Raw genomic sequence first — 21766 nt, forward strand, 5'->3', positions numbered from 1 at the left:
TGATTTATATATTTGAGCATGAAGCCATTTTAGCTTCTTTAAGGCATGATTCACCCCTTTTCATGCTTAGTGCTTTTTTCGTTTTGCAGATTTGCACTACAGTCCATTTAACAAGGTTTCCTATGGAACACGTTCTGTAGTGCAAATCTGCAAAATGCAAAAAGCACTAAAAAGACATAGTTGGGAATCAGGCCTAAGGGACTATCAACTGACTTGTAGTGCTTTGAAAACTTTTATATTGATGTGCTGATTGAAAACCCCCTTTTTTAGCTGCCACATACTGCTACCCTGTTTCCCCGAAAATAAGACCTAGCGTGATTGTCGGTGATGGCTGCAATATAAGCCCTACCCCCCAAATAAGCCCTAGTTAAAGTCCTTGTAGGTCTTATTTTCAGGGTAGGGCTTATTTTCTAGGAAACAGGGTAGAGCTTATTTGGGGGGTAGGGCTTATATTGCAGCCATCACTGACAATCACGCTAGGTCATGCTAGGAAACAGGGTAACAGGCAATCAAACCTACTATTACACTTTCTGTAGCTGTCATTTTAATTGTCATTTAGTAACTTCAAAATGAAGAAAAATAAAAGTAAGTTTTTTTTTGTTTTGAACAGAGTGGAGAAGATTAGAACACCTGTCAGGTGTTTATTGCTGTCTGTGCCTCTATTAGGGAAATTTGCCATCTCTATTTTTCCTGTTTACCATTGTAGCTAAAAGTGCGAAAATTATTTCAAATTTTGGGGTATCACCAGAACAGGAACAGAGGGAAAAGACTTTCAATGAGGATACTAGTTCTAGTGAATCTGGTGACAACCAGCGATTCAATCACTTGAAAGGGGGATTTAGTCTCACTTCCTGTTTTGGCTATGGAACAGATATGAAGGGACATCTCCCCAATGATGTAAAACAAAAAATTAAGCTAAAACCTGTATATGGATGGGGGGGAGAGGGTTAATAAAACATATCTGCTATCTGAGAATATGCCCCTCACCCGGATCGGATTTTGCATTTACTCTGCTCTAGACAGAAGCAAGTTTAGCTACTACTTTGTGGTTGGGTTGGCAAGAACATGAATATATAAACTCCATGAAGATAGTTTCAGTAGTGGGAATCTACCTAGGACACCAAAACTTCAAGGTAAAAAAATTTCAAATATTGTGGCTGCATGGGAGCTCCAAACATACTGCAAAGCCAAATGGCAAACCTATACTATAGTATCTTCCCAGGTTTAACATTTCTGATTTGTGTTACTAAATGTTATCCGACATTCACAAGAATGCAAGACATACATTATTTCTTAATACATGACTCAATTCCCAACTTCAAAAAGACTTGAAGGCTTTGGCTAGACAGTGCCTTAGAAATATCGTATATAAAACTTCACATAATAATGTTCACGACCGGCTTTTTGTCATTACTGAAGCCAGAGAAAACATGACAAACTTCAAAGTTTAAAAAAAAAAATACTACAGATTTAACACCTATCAGAAACTGAACAGAAACAATGAAAGCAAGCCAGACTGCCCGAGGACAGAAAACAAAACAAAATGAGGAACCTATTCATATGTTCATTTTATATTAATCCATCCAGGATTTACGAGTTGTTTTATAGTAAAAAATGAAGAAGAACGTACTACACCCACCCAAAGTACAAGTATAAATAAGTCTATGCAAGCAAGGTTTTGTAGATCTACCAGTAGCTCTTTGAAATTCAGGGAAGTTGGAGCTAGCACTTAACACCATGTCTTGCCAGTGGAAGAGTGGGTCAGTTAGATCATCGGTGGGTGGCAGTATAAGTGGCCACAGAATCAGCAGTTTGGCTTTAGACCTGACTAAAGGATCTGAGTACTTTGGCGCCAATTTTAGCTCCAGCGATGGCCTCTTGCATGCAGGTGAAAAGGAGACCATGCAGAATCTCAACATCCGACTGGCCTCTTACTTGGACAAAGTGAAAGCCTTAGAAGCTGCCAATGCTGAGCTTGAAGCAAAGATCAAGGAATGGTACCTAAAACACCAGCCCAAAAACATCCCAGGGGACTACAGTAAATACTTTGCCATTATTGAAGATCTCAAAAACAAGGTACATTTGAGGACTAATTCACATATTAGCCATTATTTTTTAAACATTCTAGAAGGATATCAACCAAAGTAAAGATCATTAATATAATTTATATCTAAATTATGGGTACACAGTTTATTGCCCTTTTGTACTATTATTAAAATGAACTTGTCAGAGTAATACCTAGGTAGACATTCCTAAACTTCTTCTGAAAATGACAGTTGCCTGGCTGCTACATTGATTAATAAGGTTCACTAGTTAGTCACTCATCCAAGACAACAATTTAGTTTTGTATTTTGATAATCTGCTTAGTTTTTTCAGGACAGGGATTCACTAACTACTATGCTAGGACAACATGACAACCAAGCAAGTACTGCTGACCAAAAATGGCCAGGAATGGCAGCACAGGCTCATTTTAAAATATAAAAATTTAAGTTTACAGGTTCATCAGCTGCTGTTAAAGTTTTTTAGCCTCCAAATCACCTGTGACTTCTCCTCAGCCTCAATTGACCATTCAGCCTGCACACTAAATGGGACAACATAACTTGGCAAGTAGTATTTTCCAAATTGGTCAGAAATGGCAGCACAGGCTCCCTTTAAGGTATGCCAATGGAAGTTTAAAGGTTCACCAACCTCTAAATCCTCAGTGACTTTCCCTCAGCCGACCATTCAGCGGTCACCCTAAGTGAATATTTGCTTTTATGTGAGGGACATAGAACAATGCTCATCATTAGCAGAGATGGGCTAACATGATATATAATTTCAGCAAGTGATGTTGGGTTTTTCTAAAGGTTGCAAGTGATGATTATTACTTCAAAAGTGTTCTACTTTAGTATTGCAAGAATTGCTTGAAAATCTTGAGTGGGTTATAAAAGTCAGTGTTTATTCTGCTTAAAGAGAACCTCTGTTGGTAAAATAAGGGCTGCCATTGCTTAACTCCTTCTGAAAATGCTGGCTTCTTGGCTGTTTCAGGTTGGAATACTTTCAGAGTCACTGGCCAAGTACAAGCATGTACCGAGTGACGTCAGAATGAGATCAGTGACTTAGAAAGTGTTTAAGCCTTCAATCAGTGTTATGTCCAGACAAGTAGCATTTTCAGAAGGCAATATCAGCAATGGCAGACTACATATATTTCTAAGCGTACATCTCCGTGAGAAAATGTATTACTTGGAGTTGGCCTTGAAGATTTTCTTTTTTTATGTGCATTCAGTGAGTAGTAAAGCATCTTTGAAGTCTGCACCTTATATGTCCTTACACATACAGACTTGATCAGTGCAGCTAAAAGTAATCCAAAGGATCCCATTGGAATTATTTTTCCAGTCATTAGATTTAAATAAATGTAAATATTTTGGTTGCTAGGGATTACTGCTCTGTTCACTTCTGCTTTGCTCTTTGCACTGCCTTACTGAATGCACCTATCCATTAGTTAAGGCAAAGTACAGAGTACAATAATGCAACAGTCACCCATAAGATCTCATCTCTGCTATAAACAAAAAACAAAAAAAAACTCCCAAAATCAGATTGGTTGATGAATGTACCAACGTAGTTTTGTAGTAAAGTTTGACATGTTATTAACATACCTCCCAACATTTTGAGATAGGAATGAGGGACACCTACTAGCAAATGTATGTAGGCATAGGACACGCCCCCTGCGACACCCCCTTAAAGGAGGATTAACCAAAAAAAAGGTTAATGAAATACACAAGTGCTTTTTTTAACACTACTATTCCTTTTTATTGCCTTTTAAAATTTACAAATGCAGCAATTTAGAATTTGGATGAAATGTTTAGCACTGGGAATCACCTTTTGAAAGATAAAAAGTGCATTTTATATGCAACTATATATTGATTTGCTAAAATCATTTAAGTTCATTCTTTTTCCTCATTAATGTACAGCACCCCATATTGACAGAAAAACACAAAATTCTTGACATTTTTGCAGATTTATTAAAAAAGAAAAACTTAAATATTACATGGCCCTAAGTATTCAGACCCTTTGCTCAGTACTTAGTAGAAGCACCCTTTTGATCTAATACAGCCATGAGTCTTTTTGGGAAAGATGCAATAAGTTTTTCACACCTGGATTTGGGGATCCTCTGCCATTCCTCCTTGCAGATCCTCTCCAGTTCTGTCAGGTTGGATGGTAAACGTTGGTGGACAGTTATTTTTAGGTCTCTCCAGAGATGCTCAATTGGGTTTAAGTCAGGGCTCTGGTTGGGCCATTCGAGAACAGTCACAGAGTTGTTGTGAAGCCACTCCTTCGTTATTTTAGCTGTGTGCTTATGGTCATTGTCTTGGTGGAAGGTAAACCTTCGGCCCAGTCTGAGGTCCTGAGCACCCTGGAGAAGGTTTTCGTCCAGGATATCCCTGTACTTGGCCGCATTCATCTTTCCCTCAATTGCAAACAGTCGTCCTGTCCCTGCAGCTGAAAAACACCCCCACAGCATGATACTGCCACCACCATGCTTCACTGTTGGGACTGTATTGGACAGGTGATGAGCAGTGTCTGGTTTTATCCACACATGCCGCTTAGAATTAAGGCCAAAAAGTTCTATCATGGTCTCATCAGACCAGAGAATCTTATTTCTCACCATCTTGGAGTCCTTCAGGTGTTTTTTAGCAAACTCCATGCGGACTTTCATGTGTCTTGCACTGAGGAGAGGCTTCTGTCGGGCCACTCTGCCATAAAGCCCTGACTGGTGGAGGGCTGCAGTGATGGTTGACTTTCTACAGCTCTCTCCCATCTCCTGACTGCATCTCTGGAGCTCAGCCACAGTGATCTTTGGGTTCATCTTTACCTCTCTTACCAAGGCTCTTCTACCCCCGATAGCTCAGTTTGGACGAACGGCCAGCTCTAGGAAGGGTTCTGGTCGTCCCAAACATCTTCCATTTAAGGATTATGGAGGCCACTGTGCTCTCAGGAACCTTAAGTTCAGCAGAAATTTTTTTGTAACCTTGGCCAGATCTGTGCCTTGCCACAATTCTGTCTCTGAGCTCTTCAGGCAGTTCCTTTGACCTCATGATTCTCATTTGCTCTGACATGCACTGTGAGCTGTAAGGTCTTTTATAGACAGGTGTGTGGCTTTCCTAATCAAGTCCAATCAGTATAATCAAACACAGCTGGACTCAAATGAAGGTGTAGAACCATCTCAAGGATGATCAGAAGAAATGGACAGCACCTGAGTTAAATATATGAGTGTCACAGCAAAGGGTCTGAATACTTAGGACCATGTGATATTTCAGTTTTTCTTTTTTAATAAATCTGCAAAAATGTCAACAATTCTGTGTTTTTCTGTCAATATGGGGTGCTGTGTGTACAATAATGAGGAAAAAAATGAACTTAAATGATTTTAGCAAATGGCTGCAATATAACAAAGAGTGAAAAATTTAAGGGGGTCTGAATACTTTCCGTCCCCACTGTAGATCAGACCAAAATGAGGGACAAATGAGGAGGGAAGAGGGACACAGAGGGACATTGCTTCAAATCAGGGACAGTCCCTCAAAATTGTTATTAATGAGCCATTCATCTTTAGTCTACTATGTAATGCCAGCAGATAGTTTATGAAATCACTTGACTATATAAAATAAAGCACTATATTTTGTTTATCACATAAACAGTAAATTGATATGGAGGTCTGAGGTCAATAAGAATACTATACAAAGGTTTATATTAAAAGCTTAGTAATAAAAGGCAGGCCATTGCACTGCATCCTAAAAGGACCAGTCTACATAAAGGAGCATTTTTATAAAGCAGTGAATGGGACTTTTAGGCCGGGTTCACACTAATGCCCCGTACACACGATAGGATTTTCCGTTGGAAAATGTGTGATAGGACCTGGTTGTCAGAAATTCCGACCGTGTATAGGCTCCATCACACATTTTCCATAGGAATTTCCGACACACAAACTTTGAGAGCAGGCTATAAAATTTTCCGACAACAAAATCTGTTGTCGGAAATTCTGATCGTGTGTACACAAATCTGACGCACAAAGTGCCACACATGCTCAGAATAAATAAAGAGATGATAGCTATTGGCTACTGCCCCGTTTATAGTCTTGACGTACGTGTTTTACGTCACCACGTTCAGAACGATCAGATTTTCCGACAACTTTGTGTGACTGTGTGTATGCAAGACAAGTTCGAGCCAACACCCGTCAGAAAAAATCCACGGATTTTGTTGTCGGAATGTCCGAACAAAGTCCGACCGTGTGTACAAGGCATAATGCTGTGCACATCACATTCCATTTCTGTGCGATGCAAATTCAGCCATAGCTGAAATCGCATCGCATTCAGACCAAAATGGTGCAGGACCCTTTGTTTGGTCTGCACTGGAATCGGATCGTATGGGTGTTTAAACCCATGTGATCCGATCCCCGTCCGATTTCACAGTTCGCCCTGCTTTCTGCGAACTAATTTGGGGGTGTCAGCGGTTCGCAGAAAGCAGTGTAAACTGCCTGTGAGTCTGATGCGATGCGGGAACCCAAACATGAATCGATGTGGTTCCCGCATCGCATCAGTGTGAACCCAGCCTGACCAAACATTCACTGGTGGTGAATCAATTACTGTCATTTAAATACAGAGGTGTAAGGTGAATAAAATAAAATAATAATAATATTGTATAGCAAAACATTGAAAATAAGTGCCTGTACTGTTTAAAATCCAGTAATACACTGTCTCACCCTGCTCTGCACATGCTCAGTTGCTCTCTATTGTTTGGCACTGTGCGATCTGCTGACAGCCTAAAGATTTACTGCTGCTCAGGGCCTCTGCACTTCAGCAAAATGGCAACCTCCAGCAAGAAGAACAGGAACAATGCTGAATGCAATTTATAGCACACAGTAATTTGGTACCATAAATATTAACCTGAAATGTATGTTCCTTGCTAAAGAACATTCATTTTATCAGGTTTTTATGGATAAAGTTCTGCTTTAATATCAGATTAACTGCTTTATAAATATAGCTCAAAATGTATAGTTCTGTTTTTGATACATGCTATTGAGGTGAATCAATCACCATCTTTTCCCCCCTGGTAATTTTTTCAAGTCACCTCTCTTGTACTTTTTGACTCTGCCCCTTTCAGACTCCTAGGTCCTCTTGCATGAAGAGGTAGAATCACTCTATCTGCTACATTTGCAACAATGATATTTAAAAAAATATATAATTAGTGTGTGCTCTTCCCGCTGACTATGGTCTGTATTACAACTCATGTTTCGGTGTATGCGATGTTCCCTTTCTTAATTAATGTAAAACATATATATATATATTAATATTATCATTGTGATCCTTCTTATGAGGACCTTGACAGTTGAGAATTCTGAATTATAGATCTTTCCACCAGAGTTCCTGAGGGATAAAAGATTTGGGTGAGGGATTTCTTTTGACTTGCCAAAACGACTTAAAGGATAAACTATACTTTTTTTTTTGAATCCTAGATCTTAGTGGAAAGTACAGAAAATGCCAGGATTGTGTTGCAGATTGATAACGCCAAGTTGGCTTTGGACGATTTCAGAATGAAGTAAGTTAAACGCATATTCTTGTTTTACATGCAGACTTTTTATCATAACAAAAAGGACAATGTAGCGCTGGACTAGTGAAAAATAACACATGTGTTGTATACACATATAAATTATTAAGTTAAGACCTAAGAGGTTAATGAATCATAAATCAATAAGTGATATTTAACTATTGTGAAACCATACCCTGAATGGGTGTATACAGAACTAAGTATGAGTGACAAAAGAAATAAATATTGACAAAAGAAGAGTTCATATACGTGACTATATATAAGTGACAAAAGGAAATTAAATATTAATGAAAAAAAGTTCATAAATGTGATAAGTGGAGGTGCAAATCCACAAACAAGCCAATGCAGGGTCCGGAGTTACATGGTCCACCATCAGTGCAGCCCGCTACCAGATGATAAAGTTGGAGGCTTACCAGAAAGCCTGCGACCGCCCTTACTCAGGGGGGTCAAAACAGGCTTGGTAGTGGAAGATGGACTCCTGGAGATATTCCACAATGGATTCCTTAAGTTGTCCTGCTGGTCTCCTCTTTCAACGACTGATCCGCAATAACGGAGGCACCAGTGTAAAGGAAATAGTCCCCAGAGTTCCTTCCGATATTTCTTTCAACTATCGATATTCACTTTCCCCATGTCATGTTGATCAAATGGTTAGTCGACTACAGATCAATAATTCTGTCACATCACTCGGTGTCCCTCCACCTGCCGGGTGTCCCCAGAGCCTGGCTCTGGACTCTTACACAGAACACTTGGTTTACTGCTCCTAACCTGGCTTAGAAAATGCTGATGTATCTTCTGTTATATTTTTGAAGTTTTGAACTATTGTGTAGACTTCCACTCATATTTGCGGGGGCCCCCATATATCTATTTTAGTATTTTGTTACTTGTTTTTTTAGGGGTGGGCTTGTTTGGATCATTGTCCAAACCCACTTGAACAATCCTGCCAGGAAGCTGTACTATGCCAATCACAAGCAACCAACGTATTCCTCTCCCTGCTGCTTATGATTGGCAGACGACAGGTGACGGCTTGCTGGCAGGATTGTTCAGGTTTGGACTATGATTCGAACCTACCTGAACTCATCCCTTTTGTTCATAATAGATTTTAATTGATAAAAATAATAAAGTTTTTTAATATGTATTGCTGCTGTGGTCCCAGATCTCATTCCCTTTTATACCTGTTGCATGCTGAATATTGAATGGGCTCAAGGCTTATTCCAAGACAGAAACAGAATTTTATATCTAAATAAAGAGAAATACCTCTTAAGCCTTGTACACACGATCCGATTGTTGTCAGGGGATTGTGTGATGACAGACTGTTGGCCTAAAATCCATTAGTACACTCCTTCAGACAATTGTTGTCCAACTTTCGGCCAACAAATAAATGTTGGATGGCAGGATAGTACATTTTTGGCAGACAACGGTCTATTGTCAGATTTTCAGATTATCCGTCACATAAAAGTCCAAAGTACAAAGACGCAGGCTCGGAATCAGTGCTCACCAAACACGACATTAGCAGAAGCTGCCCAAAGGGTGGCGCCCAAGAGCTGAAATTGCACGTAGTACGTCACTACGTTCATGTTTGTTGGCCAACAATTGTGTACCGTTAGTATGCAAGACAAGTTCCTGCCACACGTCCTTCAGACAAAAGTCTGACGCTCTGTTGGCCAAAAATCCAATCATGTGTACGAGGCTTTCGACAGAAGGTATCAGAAAAGGTACACCTACTGAAAGATTTATTACTCGTAATCCATTTAACCTTTCTAACTGCAAAAAGAAATCACGTAATTTAAAAAACGTCTATGCTAGGTACAACGTAATAATAAAAAAACTGAGGTATCCACTCAAAAACTCAAATAACTTATGTAATGGGATATTTAATTTCAGATATGAGAACGAGGCATTACTCCACCAGAGTGTTGAATCAGACATCTGCGGTCTCCGTAGAGTATTGGATGATTTGATCTTCACCAAGTCAAACCTTGAACCTCAGATTGAAAGCCTTAAGGAAGAGATTGAGTGCCTGAAGAGGAACCATGAAGAGGTAAATGAAGAGATATTAGCTTTTCTTCTGCTAGATTTCAATGGTCCTTCCCCTTCCTTTTCTGAATTGAGAGTCAGTGATCTGTACTGATCACTGACTTTGTCCATTTATGACTGAAACATAGAAAACTGTGTTTACTATGTTTCCATTTGTGAATAAACAGGAAACTCTGTACAGAGCTATTCCCATTGATTCATTCAGTGCAGGTGAGACTGCAGAGAAGGAGATTGAGGGCTGTGTCCTCAATCTTCTTTCTCTGTCTCAAAAGTAAAAGTAAAAAAGTAAAACTTCAGAGGTCTGTTTGGACCTCAGATATGTCACCAAAGACCCCCCAAAGGGGATCCCAAAAAGATGTTAAAAAATAATATTGTAAAAATAAATAAACAAAAAATAAAAATCTACTGATACCTGTAGCAGAACTACCAGGGTCACAAAGGTTGCACTTGCAACCATGCCCTGACGCTCCACACGAGGGAAGGGCCCTGGCCGGAGGTCGGGGGGCCCTTCATGGTTTCTTGCACCAGGGCCCTGAAGGTTCTAGTTGTGCTACTGACTGCTATGGATGTGAGGATGGGCTTTCAGAATTTATGACTCTGTTTATAAAGAATGGTGGTGGTAGGCCAATAGCTAAAGCGTTGTTGTGCATGAACATTGGATCTACAAGCATTTACATATGTAATCTTGATTAAACCTTGATAAATTTTTCAATCTTTTTAGGCACTTGTGATGTTTATCACTCCATCAAATTCTTACATTTAGAGATACCCATGAGATTACTGTTGCTTTATCACCAAATTGGGAGTTCAAAAACTGTTTTCTGCATTTGAAAGGGGTGCAAATGGGGAAACAGATTAAAAACTGGTCTAAACTAACAATGAGCAAATCTTTATCTACAGTATAAGGGTCCATGCACACTGGGCTTAAAAAAAATGCCAGTTCTTTTGGCAGAAAAAAACACTCAAATACAGTGTTTTAGTACTAGCATTTAGGAACGTTTCACATTTTTCTTCTGCCAAACTCCATTCAAAAACGCAAACCAGAAGGGTTTTTTTTGGCCTCTAAACTGTGAGCTTAAAATATGCTTCCAAACATCCTAATGTGCATGGACATATGGGTTAACATTGAGCTGCTTCTACAGGAAAAATGCAAAACTCCTGTAGAAGCAGCATTTTTTAAGCCCAGTATGCATGGACCCTTAGTAGTAGCATACATTTTCTTGTTGCAGCTGTCAATGAAACCAGTAAAAGTTTCTATTAGTTGGCTGACAACCTGGGAATGTGTAACAAAAAACATTTGCAGTATGGATTTACAACTGATTTTCTCAATTTCTCACTCAGGAAATGAATGCTCTCCGAGGACAGAAGGGAGGTATTAGTGTGGAGATGGATGCAGCACCTGGTATTGACCTAAGCAAACTTCTGAGTGACATGCGCTCTCAGTATGAAGAAATTGCAGAACAGAACCGCCAAAGGGCTGAAGAATGGTTTAGAGAAAAGGTAATCTTGAACTGTAGGCCACAGGTTAGGCTGTTTTTTTTTTTATTTCTTAGAATCTGATTATCTGAATTTTCGTAAATTATGTCTATCGTGTTGGCAGAGTACAGAACTGAACCAGGAGATCTCACACAGCAGTAAGCTGGTTGAAACCCATAAATCTCAGCTAACGGATCTTAAACGCACATTGCAAGAACTGGAAATTGAGCTTCAAGCACAACTTGCTATGGTAATTTTTCCTATACATTCTTTTCTTATAGCCATATTGTATATTGCCATAAATAGGGTGATTAACCAAGCCCAAGAATTTATAAATCCTTGATTTTTTCCTTATTTAGTTTCCTTCCTCTGGTCACCCATGCACATTTTTGGATAGATTTAGCCAGAGAACTGTAGGTGGAATTAGAAAACAGAAGATGTATAGAGGAGCCAAAAGACTCTTTATGGTTTAGGAAACTTGGAAAAAACATCTTTTGATCAGCCTTTCTCAGCTAGGCTTCCATGAAACCCTAAGGTCCCTTCAAAGGTTTCCACGGGTTTCATTAGCAATAAGCAATATCTGCCTCTCAGATGACTAACCACTGACGCCAATGATCTTTTTAACTATTGTATCTGTAAGGGGAGCATTCTTCCCACTGACCACAACTGTAAGGAGCAATCTTCACAATCACTATCATGTTAAATGTTTTTCAACCTATTTTCAGTCAAGGCACCCTTTTAGAACTGTGCACAATCCTGGGGCACTTCAGTCGGAGGGCTCGTTCACACCAGTTTTTTGTGTGCACATTCCATTTTTTAATGGGCACGAACATACGCAGTAAGGTGAGCTGCTAGAGAGCACTGAGCTGTCACAACAACTATAAGGAAATAGACGCCAGTCAACTATTTTTTGGTTGGAAGAAATGGTTTATCTACCCTTTCACCTCATTTGACACTGCTGTCTCTGCACCAGGACTAAACTTTGTTATATATCAGCCAATGCAAATTTACTTGGTTGGCATCAGTGTGGTCACTTTGCACATTGCTGCTATTACTTATTATTATTTATTTCTTTGCACTTATTTATTTTTCTGTGTATGTATACTATATGCTATTGGAAGTTTATTTACACATATTAATTTTGATCAACTCCTTTGATATATTGATGCTTGACAGCGCAACACCATCACTCCATCATTCATTGCACCTTTTTAGCTATAGATTTGCTAATCGGTGTTTGCGCCAGTTAAGTTACACTATTTAAAGTGATAGCGCGGGAGCATCACCTGTTTACAATACTTAGTAATAGTTCTTACTAAAATAATCATATAACACATCATCCAGTGGCAGGCAGTGCCACTAAGAGGCCGCTGTGTAAGTGCCTGTTACTGAATATGCTTCTGTTTGATCCTTACCTGCTTTATCCACTACTGGACCTCGGCTTGCTCACCTCCTAGTGGGGTTGATCGTTACCTGGTACTAACATGCAGCTAAATCCATCTCCACCATCAGGAGCTTTGGTGAAAATCGGTTAGTACTTAGACCCCGCACCTCAGATGAGCCCACCATCCACCAGGGTGACCCGCTTGTATACCTATCCCGCTGGTCGGTGGAAGTCCCACTACTGCTATAGCAACTGGTCTCTGAGCCTTACCCCTGTTCATGACACAAGTCTATGTAACAAGGTGAGAGGTCTCAGTACCCATCGGGCCCACACCTTGTATAATGGACCCCTAAGTCCCAGATGGCAATTTTATAGCTGCAGAATCTGCACAAATGGCATGTTGACCCCCCCCCCCCCCCCCCATGATTTAGGTATGCATGGTGCAGTGTGATGTCTAAATATTGTTGTTTTCTTTTTATTTACATCATTATACAGTCCTAGTTTTGTCGATTCAGTATCACTAAAAACCCAGCACAGTCTAGCAGATACAATTTGACACCTTATTCCTTAAACAGAAAAAACAAAACAACATGAAATTAATAATTTACTTTGTGTTGCATTTATTGTTTGTATTTTTCAAAAACAGAAATGCTCCTTGGAGGGCTCATTGGAAGAAACAGAGTGTTGTTATGGCACACAGCTGTCACAGCTACAGGTCCGTGTAGGAAACGTTGAAGAGCAGCTCTGCCAGGTCCGCAGTGATATGGAACGTCAGAATGCAGAGTACAAACTTCTGATGGACATCAAGACCCGTCTGGAAATGGAAATTGAGACATACCGTAGACTGATTGATGGAGAGCCGTAAGTTTCAAGTGGCAAAACATTGGTGGGAATTCTCATCTTCAGTCTAGAGAGGGTTGCAGGGAACAAATGTGTGATGAAAGATGTTTTTTGATCCTTAGGGAAGTATATTTCACCAAGCAAGTTCAGGGTCTACTTACAAGCTTTTAATAGCTGGGAGTTTTGGAGGGAAGTTTTTTCTACCAAAGGGTTTTTCTAAGTACAAATCACACATGCTGGCTTCTATCTAGTTTACTTTTTATTAGTGCTACTACATGGAGCTTCTGGATAACTGACCTATATATTCTACAGTGGAGGATAATCCTACCAAAGCTACAGAGAAGCCTAATTTCTGCCATTTGTACTACTAATCTTTTGAGAATACTAGACTTGAATTTATAAACATTTATTTATTGGTTAGTATAATGAAACCATGTACAGAGGATACAGGTAACTACATTTCATTAAGGTAATTCTTATCATGAAGCGTGATGAAGTTTCTGTGTCAGCAGGTACACTGTAGAGGTAGCATAAGACAAGGGTTCATAGCACCTTAGTTCCTTCTTCCTTCTGTGGAAACAAAAAAATAAAAAGCAGTAGAAGGATACAGAATATGCTCTTCCATCTTCTTAGTGTCTTTAGTAGTAGGAATGGTCAGGGACAGTGGTGGTTGTGACTTATTGTTACGGGCAAGGTTGAGAACCTGAAGTTAGAGTGAGAATACATTTTATGGGAGCCTCAGACAGAATAGTGAAGAGTAACAGCCCTGTTAAAGGGCCAATTTAAACAAAAATTATATTTGAATTATAGGCAGAGCCTAGTGGGTTGAGTCAGCACCTGGCATCTTACGACTTGAATATTACAACGGTGTGATCTCCCTACCATAATCACTGTTTCCTACCATGTATTTAAATAACCTGGGCCAGATCTGTATTGGGAGTGGACCCAATGTATTGGTGGGTACATTGGTGTGGACCATCTTTGGCCAGTGATAATAGAACATTGAAGAGGTACCTACGTCCTATCAAATGTATAGAGAGGAATGTGGACTGAGGTTACTGTGGACTTTCATGGTACCGTACAAAGGCTTGACATACAAAGTGTAAGCATACATTTTTTATATTCCAAAAACATACTAAAACAGATATATATATTAAAAAAGACAAAAGGAAATTTGTCTTTAACATTAGGCTCTATAAAACCACTGATGGGGTGACACTAGGAAATAACCATTGTCAGTAGGTATATAGCTTCTGCTTATGAACACTCGACATGTTTCATGGGTAAATCACTGCTTCTTCAGGAGCTTTTATATATTTTATAATAAAGAAAATATCACAATTAATTCTATAAATGAGAAAAAGAAAAAAAAGAGGAGAAAAGAATTTAAAAAATGCATAGATAATATATATAGGTATTATCTATGCATTTTTTGAATGTTATAACTTTTCTCCTCTTTTTCCTTTTTCTCATTTATAGAATTAATAGTGATATTTTCTCTTTATAGTGCCTAATGTTAAAGATAAATTTCCTTTGTCTATGATATATGTATGTTTTAATATGTTTTTGGAATAAAAAAATGTATACTTACCCTGTATGTCAAGACTTTGTACGGTACCAAGAAAGTTCATAGTAGCCTCAGTCCACTTTGCTCAGATATCTGCACACTATTTAGACCAAAGGAATGCAGCTTGACACGGGGATGCAACAAAGGAGTATGTCAATAATTAACATTTTTAAAAGGCTTAAAATAAAGTGTGGGAATCGAAAAAAACAATCATACTCACCTACATGGCTGTAGCACTGGTCCCATCTACAGCTGTCCCCCGTAACCTCTAGACCAAGAACTGAGCAATCAAAGACTGCTGATCGCTCAGTTCTTCATCTTCGGTGAGCAGAAATCCAGTGACTCTCAGTCACCGGCTCTCTGCTCTGCCCCTCCAGCACTCATTGAGGAGAGTTGTGGAGGGGAAGGAAGAGGCTGGCTCTGGCTCTCAGTGTGCTGAGAGGCTGAGCCAGCTGCTGGACCAGGCATCTGAGTGGATCCCGACATTAAAGTTGGGATCTCTCCAGAGCCTGAACTGGCTCTATGAAAAAGGGTCAAAGGAGGGCAGAACTAAGTGCACTCCTGTAACCTACAGGAGAAGTAGGTTCAAAAGAGCTTTGGGCATACTTCTCCTTTAGCGGGTATATGGAACAGATACATTTTGAATATTTTTTTATATATAAGTACACATGAACCATTGAAAAGGTGGACATTGTTCCAGGAAAAATGCTGGATACATGATCACAGAATATGCTTAAAAAAAAATTGTATCTTCTATAACTGGAAGAAGACCCTGTTTATAGAGATTTGGGTATCTCATTTATGGTTCATTGATGTATAGAGTAGTGCTGGTTGAACCCTTTTCACTATTTCTTTTTTATACATTTCCAATATAATGGAGTAATAAAATTCTATATTTTATTCCTGTGCGATTGATATTTATTTTTGTGTAGTTTGCATACCTGTATATTCCCACAAAAGACTTTTTTGAATTTCTTTTTAATACAAACGATTTTTATTTTTTTTAAAGAAATAAACAAAAATTGACATCTGCAGTCTGGTATCAATGTACATTATAAGTAATGTTATCCAAAGCATAATAACAGAAAGATTCATACCAAAAGCGTATTTCAGAGCGTACAGAATACATCTTGAGTAAATCCATACAGGAAGGTATTGCCTATACATGGTCTAGATATTGCACATAGTCACTAGCTTTATGTCTGAAAAATGAGTTTATGGGATTTCCAAGGTTCCCATCTACGGTCAAATAAATGCATTTTGTCCTGTAAGGTATACAGAATCCTCTCCATAATCATTATCATAAACTTTTTTGAATTTCTAAATTTATGAATTTGGGATATGGTGGGACATATGTGATAGTTCCCCCAAGCACATTCTTTTTATTTTCAAAATTAAATTAATGTCATTTTATCAAATCTTGTCTATTTTTTAGATGGCAATACAAACCTGAACCAGTTCCAGTGAAGGGTAAGTAATTGTGTCTTTCGCAAAAACAGGTTTCTTAACAAGATTTTTTTTTTTTTTTTTTTTTTTTTAAATCTTTTTATTGATTTTCAAAGAGAAAAAACAAAGAGAGAACAAACACTCAAACATACATTGGTCTTATATGTAGGAGTCACGCTATCACCGCATCATACGTAGATATCTGGCATGAAATACATTAGTATGATAATGGTTATACCGGCACAGTTCACTGGGTCGCTAGATGATGCTATGCATATTTGTACATGATATGGTATCATATTATAGATTCATTGTGTACACCTGGCACTCGCTTGGGGGTTATTTCGTGATTGGGATCTACTGAGAGGCCTCCGAAGCAGTGGAGGGGTCTGGCAGCCATTTAGACCAGACTTTGTTGTATTTGTTGGGACAGCCTCTGTTGTCATATGTGTCTTTATACAGAGGTAAACTATTGTTAATTAATTGTTTCCACAGAGAAAGAGGAGGGGGGGTTGATTTGCGCCAACTAAGGGCGATGGCTTTACGGGCATAGAACAGGAGCAATCCCACCAGTGTGCGTCCTGCCACCGTAGGAATTAGTTGTTCAGTCAGGCCTAGTATGCAGATTGACATTGATGGTTGTAGTGGCACAGAGGTGATTTGTGTGATAAAGTCTAATATCTCCCGCCAGTAGCTGACAATTGCCGGACAGGTCCAGAAGATGTGGGTGAAGTCCCCAGGAGTTCCACCACATCTCCAACATTCGGGAGGGGAGTCAGGGTTCATTTTGTGTAGTCTATGAGGAGTGAAATATGCCCGATGGACTATTTTGAATTGGATCAGGCGATCTCTCAGAGAGACCAGGGAGCTAAATGGGAAATCCCATACATCCTCCCAGTCATCACTGTCAAAATCGGGGATGTCACGGGACCATTTAGATCTTAGCTTTTCCAATGTCGGGAGGGAGGATTGATTGGAAACAATCTGTGTCACCGTTTTTATGTTAAATTTGGTCCAGGTATGGGGCTTGGGTAGTTTATAGATGTGCTTCAGGGTTGGATTTAGCCAAAGGGGAGCATTGGGCGAGATTGCCTGTTGAGGGTATTTTTCAATTTTGAGACCTGCCCCCCATGCACGCAGCGTGGTGCGCATGGAGGGTGTCAGTGGATAGGGGGCCCGAGGGCCTCGAAAGAGCAAAAATTTGGGATCCCAACACTGCCGCCTCGACCTGGGTAGCTGGGTTGGAGATGTCCGGATTGAACCACCAAGCAGCTGTTACTAGCTGGGCGGCTAGATAGTACTTGTGTAGATCCGGACATGCCAAGCCACCCTGGGAGGTCGGGCGTATCAGTGTGGTTCAGCTGTATCTAGGGGACTGGGATCCCCATATGAAAGAGGCGAGGAGGCGATGCAGACGTATGAAAAAAGATTTAGGGATCCACTGTGGAGAGTGGCGAAATAAGTACGTGAATTTGGGGAGTATTTTCATTTTAAACAAATTTATGCGTCCCAATATTGAAAGAGGCAACGATTCCCATGACTTCAGCCGTTTCTGAGTCTCCTGAACTACCGGGGACAAATTTAGGGGTAAGTAGTCAGAAGCCCGCCTGGCGACCACCACCCCCAGATATTTAAAATTCTCGACCCATTGAAGAGGGATGTCAGTGGGAGCTGTGTCACGGGCCGCAGGGTCGATGGGGAACAGGAGAGATTTTGTCCAGTTGACTCTGAGGCCCGTGACAGAGGAAAAGGAGTTGAGGACCTGCAGGGCTCCCTCGAGTGATGGACCCGCGTCATTAAGGAAGAGTAGGAGGTAGTCTGCGTACAGGGCGACCCTCTCCTCCAGCCAGCCAACCCGCAGCCCCCTAACGTGAGGAGAGGTGAGGAGAGGTGCGAAGGGCCTCTGCAAGTGGCTCCATCGCAATGGCAAACAAAGCTGGAGAGAGAGGGCAGCCCTGCCGCGTGCCCCTGGACAGATGGAAGGACCGTGACAGGCCCCCTCCCAGCTTAATGGCCGAGGTGGAGTCACGGTAAAGGACCTCCATCCATTTAATGAAGAGCAGGGGGAACCCCATCCTGCGGAGGACCTCCCAGAGAAAAGGCCACTCGACCGTGTCGAAGGCCTTTTCAATGTCTAGGGAGGCCACCACCCTAGATCCCTCATTGAGATGTTGCGTATGTATGTTGGTGAACAGGCGCCTCAAGTTTACGTCTGTCGCTCTATTGGCCATGAAACCAGACTGGTCAGTCTCAATGATAGATGGTAGTAGGGGCTGTAGTCTCGTGGTTAGCAATTTGGTGAGGATCTTAAAGTCTGTGTTAAGTAGGGCGATTGGCCTGTAGGAGGCGCAGGACGTGGGGTCTTTAGACGCTTTATGGATAAGAATGACATGGGCATGACCCATGGAAGCCGGGAGGGCACCATCAGCCAAACATTGGGAATAAAGCTGTGCCAAATTGGGGGCCAGTAGGTCCCCATGAGTCTTGTAGAACTCAATGGGTAGTCCATCTGGGCCCGGAGACTTTCCCACAGGGAAGGACCTGATCGCCTTCAGTACCTCCTCCGGGGTAATCGGCCCCACCAGGGACTCTCTTTCCCCGTCAGACAGCCAGCCAAGAGCCAAGGGGTCCAACCAGGGTGCAAGGTCCTGTGGCCGGAAGTCCGAGGGTTACAAGATTTGTTTAAAGCTGAACTTAAACCAAATATTAAACCCATTTTGATCCAGTTAGGTATTTATTAGAAAAATCCATACATTTATTTTAGACGGAGCTAGTATAAGTTCCTAAATCTGTCTCTGCTTCAGCTTCCTGCGTTTTCCTCTACTTGAGGACTGTGATAGGCAGCGGTGTAAGTCGAACAGAGCATTGCACAATGCTGTCAGTCTAACATAGTGAACATGTTTACAGGAGGGGATAGTATACAAATTATATCAGTTTGTTGATGCTCCTTAATTGTCCAATCAACAGGCTGCGGATAGGCGACAACATTTTTATTTAACTATACTAGTAGTAGTGATGTCAACTCCTAGGTTATGTGAGCAAAGTTACAAATATTGTGGGACGTAAAACGGTTCACCTGTATGCATTTCAACTGTGTATTTAGAAGCTTGGCCAGCAGCAAGCTTAGGCATATCAAGGCATGGATTAATTACATATTTAGACTGATATCATATGGGTGATTAAAGCAAGTAACATGGGAGACCCTAAAAAAGGGGGCAGCAGGGGACCGACATGTTGCTGGCCCCACTAGAGGCCGGGTACTTGGCAATCCTGAGGCTGTTTAATTGCCGCCAGCATCAGCATGCACCTGTGTTACATCACCCTTATGCCGCATACACACGATCGGAAATGCCGCCAGCAAAACTCCGATGAGAACTTTTTGTCGGAAAATGTGACCGTGTGTATGCTCCAGCGGTCTTTTGCTGGCGGAATTCCAGCCAGCAACAGATTGGGAGCATGTTCTCTATTTTTCGGTCGGGAAAAGTTCCTATCCGAAAATGCGTTCGTCTGTATGCAATTCGGACTATGCATTGAACTTCATTTTCTCGGCTCGTCGTAGTGTTGTACGTCACCGCGTTCTTGACAGTCGAAAGTTCAGAGAACTTTTGTGTGACCATGTGTATGCAAGGCAAGCTTGAGCGGAATTCCGTCGGAAAAACCATCCAAGTTTTTTCTGACGAAAATTCCGATCGTGTGTACGCGGCATTAGGTTTGGGCTTGTCTGATTTGCTGAGTTGGAATAAATTCAAATAAATTAGTTTAATGTCATCAACACATTATAAAGAACTTAACATGCTTTCCTTTTAATGTTTTCATCAGAACCAAATAAAACCAGGAAGGTCACTACAATTGTGGAGGAAGTGGTAGACGGCAAAGTTGTATCACAAAAAGTGAATGCAACCGAAGAGAAGGTGTAACCATGAACGTCATTAACAGCACTGATTTGCTTATTCCTCAAAGATATATATGTGTATGCTTTTATATTATATTATATTCAATGCAACAGGGAACTGGGTGCATCTATGTTCTTTTATATTCAATAAACTTTATCGTGCAGTACAATTTGTAGTCATTTTTCATTGCTTAAAAGAGTAAAACAAATTCTGTAAACACAAATAAGTATTGTTTGACTTTTTTTCAGAACTCATATTTCACTGATAGGTAGGCCCAGTACACAGTACACCCCCTAGCACTGCCTGGAGCAGCTATCACAGAACAATGGGAAAAGTGAAGGTCATGTTGTGTGAAACACAATGTTTGTTTTGACACAGGTACCAAATCCCACTGAGTATTTGCAGGGTCAAAGGAACATAGAAGATTTAGTCTAATGCCCTGTAAACACGATAGGATTTTCCGACAACAAATGTTCGATGTGAGCTTGTTGTCGGAAATTCCGATCGTGTGTAGGCTCCATCGGACATTTGCTGTTGGAATTTCCAACAACAAAAATTTGAGAGCTGGTTCTCAAATTTTCCAACAACAAAATCCGTTGTCGGAAATTCCAGCAAGTGTACACAATTCCGACGCACAAAGTTCCACGCATGCTCGGAATCAAGCAGAAAAGCTGCACTGGCTATTGAACTTCATTTTTCTCGGCTTGTCGTACGTGTTGTACGTCACCGCGTTCTTGACTTTCGGAATTTCCAACAACATTTGTGCGACCGTGTGTATGCAAGACAAAAAATCCTATCGTGTGTATAGAAAATCCTATCGTGTGTACATAGCATAAAAGTTATCCTTTAGCTGAAATGGTCATTGAAGCTGTGTTAAGACACAAACCAGCCTTCCACCCTATTTTATGTTCTGCCAATAAACTTTTTTTACTGTAATGTTTCCTGCAATCTCACACTTTGTAAATGTGCAAATCATGCATTTATTATTAATTGGTGATACAAGTAAAAAGGCGCAAAGCACAGTTACCTTGAAAGTAAAACCGATTAGTCCAGAAACTGAAAACTGTAAAAATGCATGTGTAAGTTCATGCATATATACTGGGAGTATATACAAGAGGTCAGTCAGGGCGGCCACCAAAGGAACCAAAAGCAGGGTCCAGCAAGCTAAAACAACAACAAGGAGAGGGGCGCCTCTGAGTATAAATCATAAATACATTTTATTAAAACAACAATATCCACTCACATGGAAGTTGGAGAAGTTGCATTAGGGTCGGTTGGCTGGGCTGGAGAGATGCGGTGGAACTACAGGTCACAGCGGTTCCTGCAGGGCATGCCAGGTCCAAAGAGGATTAGTTCTTGCAGCCAGGTTCAGTCTCTTGCAGCGAACAGTCCAACACAAATCCTGCTGGGTTGGGAGCCAGGTTATGTCCCAGATGCACAGATAGGGGTTCCAGGGAAGGAAGGGAGAGATGTGTAGGACGCCAGAGCATCCGTTCAGCCGTGCTGCTGCTCACTGATAGAATGGTGTGAAGCCTCTAGGAAGGGAAA

The 21766-nt window shown here is 40.7% G+C and overlaps 1 protein-coding gene across 1 annotated transcript; it reads left to right on the plus strand.

The window, feature by feature from the left end:
* Positions 1–1179: 1179 nt before the first annotated feature.
* LOC141114342 (keratin, type I cytoskeletal 17-like) lies at positions 1180–20293 on the plus strand. The gene is made up of 8 exons (XM_073607961.1): positions 1180–2076; positions 7487–7569; positions 9460–9616; positions 10954–11112; positions 11213–11338; positions 13119–13333; positions 16315–16349; positions 20145–20293. Exons 1-8 carry the CDS (start codon positions 1738–1740, stop codon positions 20240–20242), a joined length of 1212 nt encoding a protein of 403 aa, XP_073464062.1. The 5' UTR covers positions 1180–1737; the 3' UTR covers positions 20243–20293.
* The last annotated feature ends 1473 nt before the right edge of the window (positions 20294–21766 follow it).

The sequence above is a fragment of the Aquarana catesbeiana genome, linkage group LG12 (assembly GCF_042186555.1).
Source record: "Aquarana catesbeiana isolate 2022-GZ linkage group LG12, ASM4218655v1, whole genome shotgun sequence".
Classification (NCBI taxonomy): domain Eukaryota; kingdom Metazoa; phylum Chordata; class Amphibia; order Anura; family Ranidae; genus Aquarana; species Aquarana catesbeiana.